The 21,467-nt window shown below is 38.9% G+C and overlaps 1 protein-coding gene across 4 annotated transcripts in view; it reads left to right on the top strand.

Annotated features, from left to right (window-relative positions):
• AP3B2 (adaptor related protein complex 3 subunit beta 2) overlaps positions 1–21,467 on the top strand; it is a 905,004-nt gene that overhangs the window by 744,341 nt on the left and 139,196 nt on the right. For all 4 annotated transcript variants that reach the window (XM_044077817.1, XM_044077816.1, XM_044077814.1 and 1 more), the window contains one exon: positions 14,493–14,664. In XM_044077817.1, coding sequence (XP_043933752.1) covers positions 14,493–14,664 — 172 coding nt within the window. The remainder of the gene's footprint in view (positions 1–14,492; positions 14,665–21,467) is intronic.

Raw genomic sequence — 21,467 nt, 5'->3', positions numbered from 1 at the left:
ATTTTAAAAATTCCTTGCAGAGTACTTTGACAGAAATTTTGGGGAATCAAATATCTAAATTACCTAGCTATAATTAGGCCTAACTTTGTTTAATGTTATTGAGTGCCAAAAAGCAATTTATAGAGAATGGAAGTCAAAATCCAAACCAACAGTAACAGAAATTTTGAATACTGTAAAGGAGATAAAAATAACTGGAAATGGGATCTTTAGAAAAGGGAAGGAGCAAATTTCATAGAAACAAATGGAATTTTAGTGAGCAATACATGCAGAATAATACCTAGGAGGAGTGAGGTTTAATGGAAGCTGAAACTGAGCAATCTCTTTAATGGAGTGAATGAAAATTGATAAAATGAAAACATATATACTGCATGACGATAGTAATGGAAACTGTTATTGTGATTATTTTTTTTCTGTTGGTATATGCAAACTCATGTTGCAGTTTAAAATATGGTAATTTAATAAGGATGCATTTTAGTACCATTTGTCATTATAATGGAGGAGCGAGATTAAGAGGGCATGCTGCGGTAAAAAAATCAATTGTCCCCCTCCACCAAACAAAAGTGCAATACTCAAATGTCTCTCTAAGTCAGAATTTCAAACGCAGACAGTGCTATAACCTAAACCATAATATAATGTAACAGATACGTGAGCTTTATTACTTGCAGTCTGCAAAGACTGAAAGAGGATAGGCATTAAGCAGCCACTGAATGCAAGCCTTTACAAATTCAGAAATTCAAGATTGCCCCCTTAGTACACAGATGATGACAGCAGCTGAAAACTGTAAGTCCACACAAAAAACAAATAAAATAATTTTCTGTTAAAGTAGTTAAGAACAAACTTGTTAAATTATAAAATATTTGGAAGATAAGCAGTCTGTTAGTTGCATAACAACAATAAGTAACTATTATACACTCCTAGTTAAACCCTGTCTGTAACTGCACACACTACCCTAGACTTATGTGTCATCTAGCCCTTTGTTGACCAAGATATTTGCAAGTCTTCTGCACATCAAACTAAGCTGGAGCAACAGAAATCAATTAGACGGGACAAGTGTAGCCAGAAGTCCTGCAAGAAGATATTTTAAAGCTTTCAACAGGACCTAAGTGTTTACTAGTAAGTTTGTAATTAGAAATTAAGTTAAACTTCAGATTTCATTACCTACGTAACACAAAGCATAAACTAAAATTCATCTAGCAGCTTATGAAAAAATCCAGCAGTAAATAAAATAGCTAAAAGGAGATCTGTAGTGATAAAGCCAGAATATTTTATTTTTTTAAGATTTAAGTACACCTTATTAAAAGGATGATATTTCAGGGAACTCCTGAAAAAGACCTCTGATTCATGTACCCAAAACTGAGGCGGTAATGAACTCCACAAGACTCGGACTAATTGAACAAATGCTTCATGGCCAGAGGTTTCCAGGTGGGTCCATGGAATCACTGCCATTCATCAACAGGCCAGTTTCTGGCATATTCTGAAAGCCCAATGTAAACCATCTTTCTTTAGTTGAGTTGCTGTGCTGAAAGTGAAAAATGCAGATATCTCATCTTACGTTGCATATGCTTAACAGTAAAAAACTGGAACTAAGATGATATTAACTGATTTGCCTGTTTACGTTCTGTGACAAAATCAGAACTGAATAACAATGAAGCATTGCTCTGTAAAATAGCTTTCTGATTCTTATTAAACTGAATAAAGTACTCATAACCCAGGAAGGTAGCACTTTAGCACTGATAGCCTAGAAAGCTGACCTGGTATCTTAGAACTCAGTGTCCTGTCTCAGTCATGCAAGCTAGAGCAATTTTAGAATGGCCAGCTAGTTATAGAAAACTGAACTAGTTCAGTCATGCTTTTTGATGTCTTAGGCTCTAGTATGCCCTTAGTTGTAATATTTTATTGTACAATCTGGCATTTATATTTACTGCTATGGCCTTCAGTTGTGATTCTTTCTTTGACAACTCACCATCAGCTTTGGCCATGGTATTATGTTTTCCTGGAGGTAGACAAATATACTTCTCTGACTTTTCTATAACTTCTCTTTGGGCACAAGGCTAAATTTAATGTCAGCAGAGCCAGCTAAAGCTGAACTTATAGAAAGTTTGGCAATGTTTAAGTCTCTGAAAGGACTGGATTGGTCTGAAGGCCGTACAGAGAATTTCAAAGTTTAAAAAAGTGGAGTGGTGTCCAACGCTGAACTTTTAACTCCATCATTAAACAGATTAACATTCAGATATAAAAAACATTTACCACCCACAATGACTTCAAGAAATCACTTAGAAAAGTCACAGAGTTCCATTGCTTTGATAACCATGGCTAATCAACTAGGCCAAACCCAAAGGCACAAATACTTTGAGTTCCGATTTCATAGGACCTACTACTGACTTCGGCAACAGCTGTTTCATGCATTTATTCTACTGTCTTGCTAACTGTTGTTGCATACTTCTTTTCCCTTATGTTTGTAACTATAGCTGTCTGATAAATTTCTGTTTCTTAAATGTGTTACTGATTTTTTTTTATTGCTACATTGTATCACTGATTGCTATTCTTAGTACTGTAGTACTACTGATACTGTTCATTTCTTATTTCTTATGTCCTTGTTAATATAGTCTTGGCTAACGTGTAATTAAAGTTCATTACCCTTGTATTATATGATTGTTTCAAGTCTTTCTTTGTCATTCGGCCTGGGTCACACCTGAAAAGGGTCACTGGACTGGTGTACTTACCCAATTAACAAATGGATAAATAAATACATTTAGATCTAGTGCAGGCTTTTTAGACTTCTGTGCATCCTTGGCTCTATGGAGAAATAAGCATCCATTTGCTTTGCTTAAGGATAATTTAGAGTTTTATTTTTGTTTTTTTTAATTTTAGGTCATTCTTCAATTTCTGAGATCACATGAAGACTTCAGTCTAGCAGATTAGCTCAGAGGGCTAAAGTTATGAGCTTTTAATTAGGTTATGAGCTATTAACAAGCTTCATTGTAAGCTGTCTGACTAAACAAATCAATTAATCAGACTGGTGCTCCTGGACTGCCTGTGAAAAAGGGCACTTGGATATAGAGAGATTACCCAGTTAATAAAAAAAGTTGACCTGTTTGTTTACAAAACTACTGTCTTTATTTAAATAATTCCAAAGTGTTGTAGTTCTTTTTTTATTGTTTGCTTAAGTATAACCCAGGAGAGCTTTTACTTCTCATGCCAATATTAATGTTGCTTTACTCTTGTGGTTCTTTTATCCATACTTATCTCTATTTCTTTCTGTCCTCCAACTAGACAATTCTCCAGTTACACAGCCAGAGTTTATTATTACAGATATCATGAGTGCTCTACTTTATACAAAAGAAATAAGGGGAAAGAAAATTAGAACATATAATCGCTGAATCTTAGCAGAAAATACTCAGAAAGTCATGCTCCCCTTAAATCCTGAAACTGGAATGCTTTGGATGTATTCTTAGCCTCTTGCACAAATGCGATAGGGATATTCTTGATTCTTATGAATGAGGGTAGCAAAGGAGCGAGTCATAGAGGCCATTTACGCTAATGTGCAAGGCCTAAAAAATAATGAAATGCAAATGACAAGTGTTGTAAAACATAGTATGCTAATGAGATGGTCTTGCAATTCATAATCCGACAGCGCTGCAGTACACACATCCATTGTTAAATTTTATTTATTTATTTTATTTATTACATTTTGTTGACCGGGAATGTCCGACTGGGCCAGAGGCCTGCTTTCAGCAGAGGCCCGTGGAGAAAAGCTCCACAGAAAATAAAATACAAGTAGGTTTTAGGTACACAGATTATCACAAAATAGAATGCATTTTTACAATATCAAAACAAACATCACAAAATAGAATGCATTTTTACAATATCAAAAAAACATTACATATCAAGAAGAAACATTACACAAGTATTGTGTGTTTTCTTGTGGAGATCCAAGGGGAAGATCTACCTCGATGAACAAACACAACAGGATGGTGGGAACTGAAAACCTGCTAATAGAAACAGCTCTGTAGTGAATAAACCAGAAACTGAAGTAAAGCATTAATCACAAGTTGAGAGAGCTAATGGCAAAGGGGGTAGAGGAAGTAGAACTAAATTACAAAAGAAGCAGGAGGATAGACTGTTTGGAGAGTAGCTAACAAGAGAGGAGAGGAGATTTAAGCAGGAGAGTGACAGGAGCATAGCCAATGGCTGCTAAGGGGGTGTTTTAGTAGTGTTTTGAATTGGTCATGTGAGGGTATGTTCCTTAGGGTTTCTGAGAGGGATGCGGTACTTCGCCTTTAATGTTGGAGTTGCAGTCCGTGAACGTGTCTGTCCAGGTATAAACAAGCACAAGGACTACCTATATCACCCCTTATCTAAGCCAAACACTTCCCTTTAGGCTTGGGCTAAAAATACTTAACTGTTTCTGTTTGTCCTGTAACGAGTATTTTTTCTGGCATGGCTTAACAGTATGGTGCAAGCTTCGGTTTAATTGACAACCCTTCTGCAGTTTGTTATTACCATGATGTGACATTTTCTGGCTAATTCCCACTCTTCATTCCAATTCTGTATGTAAATATGACCATGTAGGATCTACAGAGGTACAAAATTTCCATTCCCCCTTTAGGTCTGTCCCGGCTGCATATCTGCAACCACTTGGTACATTTGATCTTCATTTTTCTCAAGAATATTACCAAGACTATTGAATGACAAAAGCTGTACAATTGCTTATGTTTTGGAGAACCGTCTCTCGGAAAAATGAGAGCTACACATTGTTAAGAGAATTGCAGCAGGATCCCACTTTCATATTCTTTTGTACCACATTTTTTCTGATGCTGATAAAAGGGTGTAAATTACTACGTGTGTGTGTGTGTGTGTGTGTGTGTGTGTGTGTGTGTGTGTGTGTGTGTGTGTGTGTGTCAGTGCAAGTGTGTATGTCTAGGTGCATGTGTGCAAGTTCTCTGCATACAAATGCTTGTATGTGCATGTGTGTACATCTCTGTGTATCTGTATCTGCAGGTCTGTGAATGTGTATGTCTCTGCATGTGCCCATGTGGCATGCATGCATACACATGCTCAGGAATGTACATGCATGCATGTGTATGTGTGTGTGCATGTGTAATTGCATATGCTTCTATGTGTATTTATGTGTGTGTGTTTATGAGACTTTAAATGTCAGCATGCCATTCAAGCACAATAAACACAAAAACATTTTTATGGGCACTTTTTATCTTCACTAGCCATTCAGTCAGTGGTAATTTACCTAGCTGAGCTGCGAAGACAATTTAGCTTTGAGTTACTGGTGACAAAAAGCAAATGCACACACCTGAAATATATTAATCAATGAAACCATTTCAGCTTTCATATGCTGAACTAATTGAGACTCGGATAAGCAAGATTCAGCCCTTTCCCTCACTTCATTGGTAGTTTACTTTAATAAGGAAGGTTTGATTGAGGTTGAGGGCCTTCACATTACAGGATTAGGCATACAACCCCCCCCCAAAAAAAAACGGGTTCATATTACGTTATCGAAAGATAATGTAATCGATCGATCAAAACTTCGAAATGGCAGCATTTTGAAGCTTACATTGTGGGGGGCTGCGCTCCCCCACATCCCTGCTAAATATATATTCTAACTCCGAGATCGCACTACAGTGATGAAAGGGCAAATATTCCAATCCTCACTGTACTGTGATCCCACAATGCGATCTTCAAAATGCTGCCATTTCGAAGTTTTGATCGTTCAATAACGTAAAAGGAACCCAAAAAAAAGTTACAATTGCTCAATTTTAATTTCTCATTCACTATTATTCATTTATATTTAGCCTTACCTCAACAAAATGAATACCAAAATATTAACATTTTAAATATAAAACATATTCAGACTTGCTTGGGCCCTTTCTGGTACAGCCCTGGGCCTCAAAAAGAAAGACCACATTAGTTAATTTTAATTTATAGTTACATTTTGTCAGATGTAACATTGCAAAGCTCCATGATTTCAAACATCATATTCAGGTTGCTGCAGATGAGCTTTTCAGATTGCCTTTCGTCTTTGGTGGTATTTTCATGTTAAAACATTCTTCCAACCCAGTATTTCAGATGGCTGAGTAATTCTGTCCACAGCCTCATGACTAACTCTGTTGCTTAATCTTGGTCACACAATTATTTAGCAGTACAGTTGTATCAGCCAGGCACCTACTTTTTTAAACTTTTCAAATTGTTAACGGTGCCTGCCTTCATCTGTGCTCTACAATGTGAGAATTAGTGCGGATCTTTTTAAACCTGCAGACTGAACAATCTGTTACACCATTTGCTTTATCAGTTTCACAGATTATTCTTGTAATGATTACTGACCTAACTTTGTAAATACTTTAACCGTGAATTTATTTACCATAATACATGGTTGACTATTGTCACTGTGACAACTGTGCCCTGGTCCAGCAATCAAGGAGCCTCAATCCTCACCACTATCACCAGGGAGGTCATCTCGTAAAAGAGGAAAGGATAACTAATACACACAATAAAGTACAATTCCCCTTAAGTGCACATAGAGATCACAGTCAGTCTGGGGCTGGTTGCTCCCTAGCTCACCTGGTCTCCAATAAGACTCCTAACTGGCACAGCTATAGGGTCCATGTCTCAGCCTAACTGGGCAAGCTAAAACCTCCAGTATCCTCTCTGTCCAACCAGTGCTTCGTGTCCCTGCCAAGTAGCTGACACAACACACACACACACTTTGAGATAAGTATTTATACAACTTCACAGACACTCCTGAGAAAGGCTGACACAGATTCTCCAGCTGTGCCCCTTTACCCAGACTATACGGTAGTAATTACTGCCACCACCCAGTTAATAATATCAGCTACTAAAAGGCCCTTAAAAGGGTGTCCAATTATTACTGTGCAATATTATTATCCAATGATAGTATGACTAACAGACAAGGCTTACTTTAGAGTAGCCTATTACAATAACCTCTATAAATATGCAATGTATTCTAGAGCTTATCTCTACACAAAGCAGCCACAGGTAGAAGGTTTTAAAAATACTTAATAATAAATAATTAAAACACAAGACAAAACTGCTACACCACAGAGATGTCTAAGAGATCAGAGATCACACAAAAACTTAAAATAATACAGTAGGACAGGCCTGATTTCAAAGAAAAATACGTAATTAATCTTTACTAGCTTTAACTATTCCTACAGGAAATCACAGTGCTAAACTTACATGTGAGCATAAACAGAGTGCTGGTAAGTTGGATATCAAGATCAAAATGCTCTCTGGTCTCTTGTGAGTAATAGTATTTAAACATTACTAACAAACATGTCTCTAAGGCCCTCCCAGAATTACATTATTTTTGACACTTAGGTTTTCCCAGTATTCATATTGCATCATCTTGACACCTGCTCTGAGTTCCCAGGCTAATAGAAACTCCATTTACATTATTTAGCAAGCTAACACCTGCACAGGAGAATACAACACTAAAAGGCATTTCGCATATACACTCTAGCAATTATTCCTTAGTTAACACAATAGACAGAGTGTCTTCCGCCAACCTGACCGGAACCAACTTTAAAGATCAAAGAATGTCATAAAATCATTTAAATTTCAAAAGACAAATTTGAAAGGCTTGGCTTAGTTTTTCTTTACAGCAAGGGGGCAATTTTGTAACAATCTTGAGGTTCACATTTTACAGTGTTTTTCTTTCATTTAAAAACACAAGCCTGTATTTTACATTTATTTATACAGTTGGTAGAATTGTATATCAAATTCTATTTGACTAGGATTGCAGCCTTCGTCCATCTCTCCCCCCCCCCCCCGGGGGAACTCAAGCAAGTCTTTCAAGTGCCCCTTGAGAAACATTGCTTGAAAGTGTCAGGTCTATCTGGGTGTACCTCACCCCATTCCCTGCCTTGAGAGCCCATCTGCATTGGCATTGCTACTCCCACTGCAGTGCTGCACTGACATATCATATGCTTGCAACCCCAGACTCCATCTTAGTAACTTGGCATTTTGCTGACTGGCTCTGTTTAACCATGTTAGAGGGTTGTGATCTGTCATCACAGTGAATTTTCTTCCATACAGATAAGGCTGAAGTTTTTGTAGTGCCCACACTATGGCTAGACATTCCTTTTCTACCACTGCATAACATTCCTCCCTGGATTGGAGCCTACGACTGAGATAAACCACTGGGTACTCTTCTCCCTCTGAAGAAATCTGGCTAAGTACAGCCCCCACCCCATAGTTTGAAGCACCCACTTGCACAACAAATTCCTTGCTGTAGTCTGGACTGGCTAACACAGGGGGTCCTCCCAAAGCTTCCTTAAACTTTTGAAATGCTTGCTCACATGCTGGGGTCCACACTATCTTATCTGGCCTGTTCTTCCTTGTCAGGTCTGTGAGTGGAGCAGCTATGGTACTATAATTGGGAACAAACTTTCTGTGGTACCTTGCTGTCCCCAAGAATGCCCTCACCTGCTTTTTGGTAACAGGTGCAATCCATGCCTGAATAGCTTCCACTTTGGCAGGTTCTGGCTTTATCTTACCACTCCCCACTCTATGTCCTACGTAGGAGACCTCTACCATTCCCACCTGACATTTGCTCAGCTTAATGGTCAACCCTGCCCTCTGTAGTCTGCCCAGCACCTCCCTAACATGCTGAAGGTGCTCTTACCAGGAATGGCTGTAGATAGCAATATTATCCATGAAAGAAAAGGCAAACACTTCTGCTCCTGCTAGGATATGATCTACCAGCCTCTGGAAAGTTGCTGGGGCATTCTTCATCCCAAAGGGCATCTTTGTGAACTCATACAAGCCAAAAGGAGTCACAAAGGCTGACTTCTTTCTAGCACATGGGAGTCAAGGGAACCTGCCAGTAACCCTTGGTAAGATCAATGGTTGTAAGATACTTAGCCCCACCCAGCTGCTCTAGGGCCTCATCTGTCCTAGGCATGGGGTAAGCATCTGACTGTGTGTGACTATTTAATTTCCTGTAATCCACATAGAACTTGGTGCTGCCATCCTTCTTTGACACCAACACCACTGGTAAGGCCCAGGGACTGTTGGACGCTAATTCACCCCTAGTTCCAACATCTCCTGTACCTCTTCCCTCAGAGTCTGTTTGACTCTCTCAGGCACCCTATAAGGGGCCTGCCTAATAGGCTTTTAGGGTCTTGTATCCACCTGGTACTGCACCAGGTGGGTGCTCCCTGGTTTCCTGGTGAACATGCCCCCAAACTCCTGCAACACTGCTTGGATTTCTCAAACCTGGGTAGGAGATAGCTGCTGGGACATTGCTGCCCCTTCCACCAAGCTTCACTGAGGAGATCAGTCCCCAGATCTCCCTCAGACTCCTCCTGCAATCCACTGCAAATACTCAGTACAAAGGCTTCCCTATCATGGTAAGGTTTCATCATGTTAACATGGTACAATTTGTGCCCCTGCCATCTGCCTAGCACTTCCACCATGTAGTTAACATCACTTACTTTTCTTACCACCTTGTAGGGTCCCTCCCAAGCTGCCTGCAACTTGTTGTGTCTGACAGGAATGAGAACCATTACCGGCTGCCCCACAGCATATTCTCTAGCTCGAACATCCCTGTCATACCACACCTTTTTCAGTTGTTGGGCTTCTGCCAGGTTCTCCTGGGCCAAGTTCATGAGTTCCCTGAGCCTTGTCCTGAGGGTTAGGACATATGCCACAGCAGACTCCTTGTGAGACTCACATTCACCTTCCCACTCATCTTGAATTAAATCTAGAGGTCCCATCACCCTATGCACCATACAGCAACTCAAAGGGTGAAAAACCTGGGGATTCCTGGGGAACCTCTCTGTAAGCAAACAACAGATGGGACAAATATTTGTCCCACTCCCTCTTAAACTGATCTGCAAATGCCCGTAATATGGACTTGATTGTAGAGTTTAACCTCTCAACAAGACCATCAGTCTGGGGATGGTAGGGGGTGGTCTTCATGTGCTTCACTCCACAGGACTTCCTCAGACAAGCCAGCAGGTCTAACATAAAATTGGCACCTCTGTCAGACAGTATTTCCTTTGGGAAACCTGGCCTGTTGAAAATCTCTAGCAATGCATTTGCCACCTTCTCTGCCTCAGTGGAGGACAAAGCTACTGCCTCAGGGTATTGTGCAGCATAATCTACAATCACTAGGATATACTTTTTCCCTGTGGAACTTGCGGTACTCAGAGGACCCACAATATCCATAGCTACCCTTTGAAATGACTCCTCAGTCACAGTCAAAGGCATCAAAGGAGCTCTCACCTTGTCTCCTGCTTGCCTACCTTTTGGCACTGCTCACAGGTCCTACCGTACCCTGTTACATCTCTGGAAATTCCAGGCCAGTAGATGTTTTGCATAATACACCTCTTTGTCAGTTTTATGCCCATATGACCTACAAAGGGAATATCATGGGCTACGGCTAGAAGCTCCAAATGGTAAGCTCTAGGCACTACCAACTGCTGTACTCTCTCACCTTCTAGCCCTCCCTCAGGGGTCCACTCTCTGTACAGTAACCCTTTGTTCCAGTATACAGATTCCCCCTTCCCTTGAGAATCAGGTGCCTCCCTAGCTACCTGCCTCAGGCCTTGCAATGTAGGGTCTGAGAGCTGAGCCTGTTTCAAGTCTCTCCTTGTAACCCTTCCCAGCTCCCCTTCCACAGGAAGTCTGGCATCCTCTGACAGCGGTGCCTCACTGTCAGCCTGGGTACTACTACTCACCTCTTCCTTTGCAGTTACCCTGTCCAAGGGAACATCAGTACCCACAAGCAGCTGTGGCTGACATTCAGTCTCACTGCTACACAGCAGCTCCCTCCCTGACGTAACCACCTCAGCAGTCCTGGTTGCAAGTGTGCAGTCTGTCTGGGTCTCCCCCAGGCTACAAGACCCACATGCTTGTCTCCTAGCCTCACTGCATGTAACTCCATAAGTACACAGTACTGCCTCATCCAAATCCTTCCCTCTCAGGGCATCTGCAGGATGGTGGTTCCGTACCCCTGTTGTCTCAAGGCAACACACTGTTGGCATTTTGTCTTTCCCACTTACTGTCTCCCTCACCTTTGGTTCCCCACCTTGCCTTCATGGAAACCTGTATGCCACATGGCCCCACTGGTTGCATTCAAAACATTTAACCCTAGCTCCTGGACATGTACCTGGACTAGTGGCTTGCCCTGCTACTGGCAGATTCTGTTGGGGCAGTCTGTGCTGCCCACCATGGATTCCTTTAGTCCCATGATAAGTACTGGGTGTCCCTTTCCTGTGCAGGGATGCCCTGCTTGCTAGGTATAGGTCTCCCTTCTTCCCCAACTCCTCTGAAGTAGCACACTGTCTATCAGCTAACCAGATCCTCATGTCCCCAGGTAAAGTGCTAAGGGCCTGTTCCCTTACCAAAAGGTCTGCCAGCCCTTCAAAAGTGGTGACCTGACATCCACTCACCCAGCTATGAAAATAAGTGCTCAGTTCAACAACATATTCATATACATTTTCATCTACCTTGCGTCTATGCTCACAAAACGTTTTCCTGTATATTTCAGGTGTTAGCTTAAAACATTCTAATAAATGTCTTTTTACAGCAGTATAATCAAAACAGTCAGTGTCATGCATTTTTGCTAAAGAAGTTACAGCTTTACCATGGAGTAAGGTGGTCAGGAACCATATCCAGAGGCTTTGGTCAACTTCATACTGTTTACATACCCGCTCAAACATATGAATGAAGCTATCAAAATTATCCCCCTCTTTAAACTGTGGAAGAAATTTACTGACCTTTTGTGCTTCTGGGGTCCAGTTATTCCCTTCCCCATTACCTCCATGACTCTGGCGAAGAGTCAGCATTTCCCTCTCATGCCACCTCTGCTGTTCATTTTCTTCAACTTCTAGGCTCCTCATTCTCTCGGCTGCTTCTAGCTCCATACGCCTGGCCTCCAACTCAAGTCTCTTTAGCTCCAGCTGGATTTTTAAGTCCACTGCAGAAAGGTTGAGCTGTCCATTCTCCGAGGATATGGTATCTCCATTGTCAGTCTGATTGTTCCAGGCTGTTGTTTTCTGATGCAGCTGTAACCAAGGCTGCAATCAGGTTTGCTTTAGTCAGGTTTCCATGCACCAGTCCCCTAGCCTGACATATCTCTGCCAGCTGGCTCCTTGTCAGCTTTCCATACTCTTCTGCTGACATGCTGCCTGCTCACCCTGACTAACACTAAGCTAGCAAAAGAAATAAAACAACTGTGATCTGAACTCTGAGTATACACTGTGTCGCAGTTTTAGAGTACAAAACACTTTTAGAGATCATTGTACATACGCTACAGGAATTCACTCTACCCACACCACTACAAGCCAATTAGTATGTGAAGTAGATCCCACCACTGCCAAACATTTGTGATGACCATGCCCTGGCCCAGCAATCAAGGAGCCTCAATCCTCACCACTAACACCAGGGAGGTCATCTCATAGAAGAGGAAAGGATAACTAATACACACAGTAAAGTACAATTTCCCTTAAGTGCACACAGAAATCACAGTCAGTCTGGGGCTGGTTGCTTCCTTGCTCACCAGGTCCCCAATAAGACTCCCCACTGGCACAGCTATAGGTCCAGTTCTCAGCCTAACTGGGCAAGCTAAAACCTCCAGTACCCTCTCTGTCCAACCAGTGCTTTGTGTCCCTGCCAAGTAGCTGACACAACACACAGACACACTTTGAGATAAGTATTTATACAACTTCACAGACACTCCTGGGAAAGGCTGACAGAGATTCTCCAGCTGTGACCCTTTACCCAGACTATACGGTAGTAATTACTGCCACCACCCAGTTAATAATATCAGATACTAAAAGGCCCTTAAAAGGGTGTCCAATTATTACTGTGCAATATTATTATCCAATGGTAGTGTGACTAACAGTCAAGACTTACTTTAGAGTGGCCTATTACAATAACCTCTATCAATATGCAATGCATTCTAGAGCTTATCTCTACACAAAGCAGCCACAGGTTGAAGGTTTTAAAAATATTTAATAATAAATAATTAAACACAAGACAAAACTACTAAACCACAGAGATATTTAAGAGTTCAGAGATCACACAGAAACTTAAAATAATACAGTAGGACAGGTCTGATTTAAAAGAAAAATACCTAATTAATCTTTATTAGCTTTAACTATTCCTACAAGAAATCACAGTGCTAAACTTACATGTGAGCATAAGCAGAGTGCTGGTAAGTTGGATATCAAGATCAAAATGCTCTCTGGTCTCTTGTGAAAAATAGTATTTAAACATTACTAACAAACATGTCTCTAAGGCCCTCCCAACATTACATCATTTTGACACTTAGATTTTCCCAGTATTCATATTGCATCATCCTGACACCTGCTCTGAGTTCCCAAGCTAAGAGAAACTCCATTTATATTATCTAGCAAGCTAACAGCTGCACAGGAGAATACAGCACTAAAAGGCATTTCACATATACACTCTAGCAATTATTCCTTAGTTAACACAATAGACAGAATGTCTTCAGCCAGCCTGACCGGAACCAACTTTAAAGATCAAAGAATGTCATCACATCATTTCAATTTCAAAAGACAAATTTGAAAGGCTTGACTTAGTTTTTCTTTACAGCATGGGGGGGGGGCAATGTTGTAACAATCTTGAAGTTCACATTTTACATTGTTTTTCTTTCATTTAAAACACAAGCCTGTATTTTACATTTATTTATACAGTTGATAGAATTATATATCAAATTCTATTTGACTAGGCTGGCAGCCTTCGTCCATCTCTCCCCAATCATCACAGTCACATGACATATTACTCCCACCAACCTCTGCTAGCCATGGGGTAAAAGCATTTTAAACAAAGTAACATGAAAAGTCTGTACATGAGTTAATGAAGAGCAAAGACACAAGGAGAAACTTTTTTTGTTCTAAAGTGTGTGTGTGTGTGTGTGTGTGTGTGTGTGTGTGTGTGTGTGTGTGTGTGTGTGTGTGTGTGTGTTCCATGTGTGCATTTAACAATAATTACACCAGGAAGTAGTACATCTTTTAGGCACAACAAAGTACCACAAAGATGAAAAGATACTCCTTTGTAAAACATAAATGAAAAACAAAATATTATTTGAGTAGTAATAATAATAAAAATATGGGAATGTTATGTCTTAAAAAGGATTTTAATACATAAACACACACTGACTGTGAAGTTTTATATAACCCTTATAGCATTTATATAGTACCTCACCCTATCGATGTGTATCTAATGCCATAACACACAGCACCCCTACAGCATTCTCGAGTTGCTGTTTTACTACTTGTATAATATCTAATGAAAGCTCACAGATCTGTTAACTGTTGTTATTTCTACCAATATGTACATTTTATGTAGTAATTCCGATTAATGGGTAACTTTGGATGTTGCAGGTTTCTTTAATTTACAGCTGTGATGATATGCAGTGATGTTTTTGCTCCCAGTAAGCACTGATGTGCACATCTTTGGAATCCATTGTTTGTTTCTCTGTCTTTTAGTGGGCAAAGTGAAACAGAGGAACACACGAAAGTGAAGAAAAAAGAGGTGAAGCAGAGTTCAGAGTCCTCGTCAGAAGAAGAGAGTCCCTCAGAAGAAAGTTCTTCCGAGTCTGAATCATCTGAGGAGGAAGAGGAATCTAAATCAGACAATGAGAAGAAAAAAAATAAAAAGGTAAGAGGTGCACAAGCTAAAGGTATGAGCTGATTCAGTAAGAATAGTTTAGATGTGTTTCATGAGTCATCTTTTAGAAATGCTATAGTTAAATTCATGATATGGAAAGTTAATACCTACTGTTACGTACTTTATGTGGGTACGATACTTCTCAATTTGTTGCAGTGCATCATTACATCATGGAAATAAAATTTCATATAATCCTTGTGGCAACTTTAATTAGCAAATCAAATTGTTTCAGATCAAAGCAGCAGCTCATTAATGCTTTTACATTTTAACAGTAATACATGTCATGCAAATCTAACAAGACAGTGCAATTGTGTGATGCACAATAACAGTATGTCTTCTAGGAAACAATATCTGCAGGAGCATAATAAAGGGGGTTCAGCTAAACCAACAATGTTTTAGTTTGGGCACCTTTTTCTTTGAAAGTCCCCATGTGTGAAAATAATGTCTGCATTATGCTGCTAATCTTAAAACACCATTTGAAATGCATCTCATAAAATAGCATTGCTACCACCATGTTTTCAGGTCCTTCATTAATACTTCAGTGTAATAAACTGATAACACAAATTATAACAAACACATCATAAAAAAAACTTTCATATCAAATTAGATTCCTAACATGATTTTTTTTAGACTATTGTAAGAATCTCTTCTTCAAATAATTTGATGTCATGCTGAGTACCTTACTCAGAGTAATACATTTTGTTTGGGAAAGTTCTTGAAACAATATATGGAAGAAACTCGGGTATTATTGTACGACTAAGCCAAAGTGGTGGAAAGCCAAAATAGCAGCTCCTTCTGATCTGCTGTACCAAAACATGCCTTGCTTTTGGACAAAGTATTTAGTTTGCAATATTTTACAAAAGTCTGGATGGATGCCCAAATCACAGCTTCACATATAACTTGTGGAAAGACGTTTTATAGTGTAGAAGCTGTAGTGTGATACATTGAGCAGTGCACATTATTTGAGGGAGTATGTCACTCCATCAAAAGCAATTTCAGCAAACGGAAAGAAACTAAAGTCAGTTTGCCAAAACCTTCTTCGATGAAAATGGAGATTGCCTTTTTCCTCCACTGTTGTGCAACCTCAGAGCTGATATATATAATTCTGGGGATGTGGGGGTGTCCTCCTTATACGGGGTGAAGGAAGGTTTGCTCCCCTGCAAAAATTGTTTGTGTGTTCACTGGCAGTTTCAGCAAACTGGTTTCAGTTTATTTGCATTTGTCAAAACGACCTTCAATGGAACAACATGAATCCTTACTTGCTGGGCTTCCAAAAAAGGGAGCCCACTCCTGATTATAAAAGTGAGTTCACATCTGTGCAGCGCTTAAAAAAATTTGGCTTCAAACTGCATGTTTGGTTTTCAGGTTTCTTCGAAGTGTGCAAAACTCCAAAGAAGAACACATGTCAATAATGTTTTTACTTTAAAGGACCACCAAGAGTAGAAGCTTAAAAATATATACTTTTATTTTGTCAGGAAGTTGTATATAATCCATATCTGTCAGCAATACAATAGTTACTTGTTTCTACCTTTAATTTTTCTTCTAGTCCTGAAAGTCACCATGGCAGATATCCCAACATGATCTTATTTTCTTGGAAAGCTATAGTATGTCCATAATATGCTGTGAGGGCTGATAAGATTAATTCATCCTACTGCCCCCATCAGATCACAGTTTTGCTCGCTTAAGTGGAAAATGTAAAATGCTGCTAAGTTTGTGAATCCTTAGTAAAAGTATCAGTGATTGGTTTTCAGTGATTCCTACATATTTTTCTGACATATGTACTGTACAGTCTGTAAAAATTGCTTGTTGAATTGTCAAGAAGTAAATGAGATAACAGCCTTTTAAAAAAATGGAAATATGAGACATTCAGTTCACGTTCTTCTAAAACCATCCTTTCCTTAGTCAACCACAGTATGTTATTTCATGGCTTGCAAAAGCACAGCTAACTAGTAAAGTTGTTCTTAGTAGATGCCAGATTACTTCCCCCTTTAGACTACAAAAGGCTCAATAGATTTGTGGCTGCAGTTGTAAAACACAGAACACAGTGAACCAACTGTGAATCCTTAGAACCCAAATACCTTTATAACCCTAGTGGGTTTGAAGTACCAAAAAAAAGAACTACAGATACCTTGCTGTGTGTTTTGCCTTCACAAGAAACTTTCAAATGTGATAGGCAAAATGGCATCAGAGCAAGGGGGACACATTCTTAAAGTATCATAAAATTTCATTTGTCCTCAGCATAATGTGTATTGGAGAAGTTGAGTTGGACAGAATTACAACAAATGGAGCAAAATTGCTAAGTCATACTTTTTAATATGTGGAAGTATAGAGACCACTCTGTAGGGAGGAAAATCCTCTTTGGGAAAGTCAAATGGTGTTCTTAAAGCATAGTTGTCCTTTAAGGAAAGTCAGTGACTTATTAAACATTGAGAAGAGCTGAAGAATTTAAAACAACCATGTCATGGTCTAGATAAATAGAAAGAAATAAACAATTTTTTTGTGCTGAATAACCTTTATTTGAATAAGTATATAATGATATTATTTGGTGTTATGTGTGTATTCAGGTTTGGTTTACTTCATAACCTGGTTCAGCTACAAGAACCTAAAGATGGAACCTATCACCTAACCATGACAATGGCAAAGGAGCATTTTCAGTTTAACCCATTGATAAGTGCAGAATGATTTCACTTTAATCATTGATGGTTGCTGATGCTGTTTTATGGCATGCTGTTGATCTGAAATACTGTCCTGTGAGCTGAGAATTGTGTGTGAATATGGATAAACACTTAGGAACAGATTCATGAGTGGCATTCAAAGTAAAGATTACCAGGAAACCTGCTTTCTGAGCATGTCCAAAGGCTTGTGAGATTACATTAAGCATGAAGTCTGCAGACACAGATGTGAAACATGGACAAAAACAAGGTATCTGATAGAGTAGCATGTAAAGTATACAAAATGAGCATATCTTGTAAAATGTTACTAATTATTAAGAGATTAAATGCTGCAGCTGTGGAAAAGTAAGACTACAAAAAGGCTGTCTCAGTGAAGTACAGTTTCATGGTGAGTAAAAATTTAAATTATAATGTCAAAATATTGAACATACACAAAAAAAGAAAAACAGTATGTGAAGATGAAATTGAATTATCAATGTGTTCATTAAGTAATCAGAAATGAGGAGAATAGTTTGTGTCTACTTGTGTGCTAAATGTTTAAAATGGAGACACAGAGGCTGATACAGAAACATCAGTATCTTATAACTCAAGCAATGATCCATTCCTTCTTTTGTATAATACTTGAAGAATACTATTCTAAGGCTTTTAAATATAGGAATATATTCAGAGTGAAATCTACAAGGTACAATGGAATTCCCTTTTAAACAGACATTGATAAGCAGTTTAGTGAAAATAAAAAGTAAAGAATGAAGTTTAAAATTGTGAGAAATGAATAGTTGTACAAGTAGTTGCCTCCCCAGATGACTTAATATTTTAAAGTGCTAAGTACAGAAGGGCATTTATTTATTCATAGGTAGCAAGTGTATTTTTTTAATAAGGCTAAAAGTTAATATTTGCTGAAAGCTCGCAAGTTGCTTTCTTAACCTGAGAAAGGAATAGTGATATAAAAGGTAATCTGAGTAAATAATGCATGCTGTAACAGGTGCATTAGCATTGTTAACCGAAACTTTAGAATCAATAGCACCTGTGGGTGTAGCCATTGATTTATCGTAACTACTCCTATTTGGGGAGATAGACTTTCCTTTTTAGAAAGTATGTACAGTTTTGTGTGTTTACTGTTAGTTAAAAGGGGATGTCTTTTGTTTCTTGAACTAGAAAATGTAGGAAAAGTGGCATGGGTTCAAACTGCTAGGCATTATTATGTGCACTCAAAGTTCAAGATGGAAGTGTATATTCTGGACTTCCAAGATTGCTGCACATTGAGTAATAGCTTAATTCTAGCTCTCCTAGTGTGAAAACAGGAACTTAGTAGAAAGAGCCAGTGGACCTGGATTTATGAGTAAGTTTCAGTAACTGGCTAGTATGTGCACTGCCAGGATGCCAGGAAAAAAGAAATACAGAGACCCTGAAGGAAAATTAACTACAAAATGTGACAAAAAACACTGACTGGGGAAAGTACTGTAGCTGTTCAGCAAAAGGAAGTGCAAGCTCCAGACATGACTTCCAGTAACATTAAGGAAACTATAAAGCAACTGCACACAGACCTGACTAAAATAAATGAAACACACTTATGGAGTGTATCAACTCTTAGGTTCATAGGTGAATACTAATCTAACTGCCCTGAAGGGCCATTTTTAGCCTAGTCTATAATCTGAGGTCAGAATCAAACCCTACACCTTGTGTCTATAAGGTGAAGACCTTAACCATTTTTCCAAATGGTGGTGGTGCTGCGGTATCATTGTCACCTCACAGTAAGACGTTGTCCTGTTCAATTCTCAGCTAGAGCGTCTTCTGTGTGGAGACATGCGTGAATGGGTGTACCTTCGTTGAAGGTTGTGCGTCAGGGCTGGCAACTCTGCATGTAAAAATCTACTGCCAATCATTAGCAGACCGGAGTTCCGCTGTGGCGATCCCTAACCGGGAAAAGCAGAAAGACACAACAACAACCCCAACTCAAACAATAAAAGTCTGGAAAAAATGGAAGAAGCTTTAAACAGATACTCAGATCAGGTGATAAAACTGCAAAACTCAGAGGCCGAAATGGAGAAAAGGCTGGCCGAATATGAGACTGCACAAGAAGAGATGTTTCAAAAAATAATGGAATTAGAAGGCAGAGCACATAGGGAAAACCTGAGACTTTCTGTTGTGCCTGAGAAGCTGGAAGGAACAGCTGGTATTAATTTCATGAAAGCACAAATAAGCAACTGGACTGGTATTCCACAACAGGAACTGTTAATTGAAAGACACATCATGTGTATGCTGCAGACGTGGCTATGAGAAGACAACCTAGACCGTTAATAGTAAAAATGCAATCTTACCAGCAGAAGGAGTTGATTCTGACAAAATTGTAGCAGAAAGAAAAAGTACTAAAAGTGTGAGACAGCAGAGGAGAATGACTACTGATTGTACACCAGTCAGAAGAGAAATATTTTTTCCATTATTTAGGGAATGTTGAGAAGCAGGCATGAGATTCAAACTGCTGTACCTGGGTATCTTCAAAATATTTTTCCCTGGAGGAACAAAAACATTTTTTGATGAAGTACATGCTAAGGAAGAAATACAAAAGTTTGTCCAACAAAAAGTGAGCTGTGAAACAAAAGGAGATTCTGCTTCTTGTTCTTCTGGTGATAAAAACACAGAGAGACTGTCCCAGTGAAACTGTTCTCATTGTTTCAATGGAAAATGCTTGAGAGAGGGAAAGAAGCACAGGAGTTGACTAGAAGAACCAAGAATACACTGGAGATGAAGCAGAGACAAGGTTTTGGAGATGGAGATGAACTGTAATAGAACAAAAAAATTTGGAAATATTAGACTTTCTTGGGCTTTGGTAAACTTGTAGGGGACTCTAAATCATATGTCCTACTTTATGTCATTGCTGTTTGGAGACTAAAATCAGTAACTTGGAAATTGACAAATGTGGGATTACAAAGCAATAATTATATTTGTGAAACAGGACAGAACAAGAAAATCTGTAAATGTTTGACTTTTTGGACTTTGTTAAACTTGTACAGGACTCTAAAGCACATGCCCTACTTCATGTCATTAATGTTCAGAAAAATACTCAGGAGAGGGGAAGAGGAGGGATAACCTTAACTGTAAGTAAAACAATTTTTTTTCTTAATAGTATTAAGTGGTGCATGATTTTCTTTGCATATCATAAAGTAGATTTTTTATCAGTTATTTTTAAGTGTAATGGGGATACTAATGTAAATAGATGCTCCTGTGTTTTTTTTTTTCTTTTTGTTTCTTTCTCCCTTCTTCTGTCTTTCTCCTTGTTCAGTTTTAAGTAATGTAGGCATTGCAATGTACAAAAATAAGAAAAAGGATCCGGTTAAAAGAACATGACAAAAGAAAAATTAGTGTGCTTTTTCTCACTCTTCATAGGAGAATGACTGGGTTAAGGCCATTAGCTTTATACAGCAACAAGTTTTAACAGAAAGCAAGTAAATGTTAAAAAATATTGAATATTTATGGCTTTTTTCTAGTAAACAGTTTTGTATCTAGTCGTCATGTCAGTAGCAGACAATCTGATAATGAGAAATGGCTTGGAGAAAATGGTTTCTGAAAGCCTTCAAGTGTTTTCCCAGCTGAGACCCGCTATAAAGAAAAGGCAAAACTAGACAGCATTAGTAGAATCACAGGTTGCACCATACGTCTTAGCATGGATAATCTTTCTTTCTGTTTAGCTCTAGTCTGTGTATGTGGCTGTCAGTTTGGAACTTTTGTTCCTATTGGGGGGGGGTAAAACTTCAATATTTGAAGATGTGCATAGTTTTATGTGTTATTATTAAATTGATAGGTTTTAGGGGGTAAGGTTTTAGGGGGTAGTGTGTGTGTGTGTGTGTGTGTGTGTGTGTGTGTGTGTGTGTGTGTGTGTGTGTGTGTGTGTGTATATATTTTTGTTTGAGGATTTTCAATAAAACAAAAAGTTCTGCAAGATGTGACATAGGCTCAAATGGAGATGACAAGAAACAATTGTATAAAATATTAACCTGCCAAAGAGTGTATACATGTAACACAAAAGCTAGAACTAAACATTTAACAAAAAAGCTGCTATACATAAAGGTGGGAATAATAATCCCTCAAGAATACAATTCTTTCGGACTTCCAAGATGGCTGCAC

The sequence above is a fragment of the Protopterus annectens genome, chromosome 7.part0, assembly GCF_019279795.1.
Source record: "Protopterus annectens isolate FY-2018-M chromosome 7.part0, PAN1.0, whole genome shotgun sequence".
Taxonomy (NCBI): Eukaryota; Metazoa; Chordata; order Ceratodontiformes; family Protopteridae; genus Protopterus; species Protopterus annectens.
This window is presented reverse-complemented; position numbering and strand designations above follow the sequence as displayed.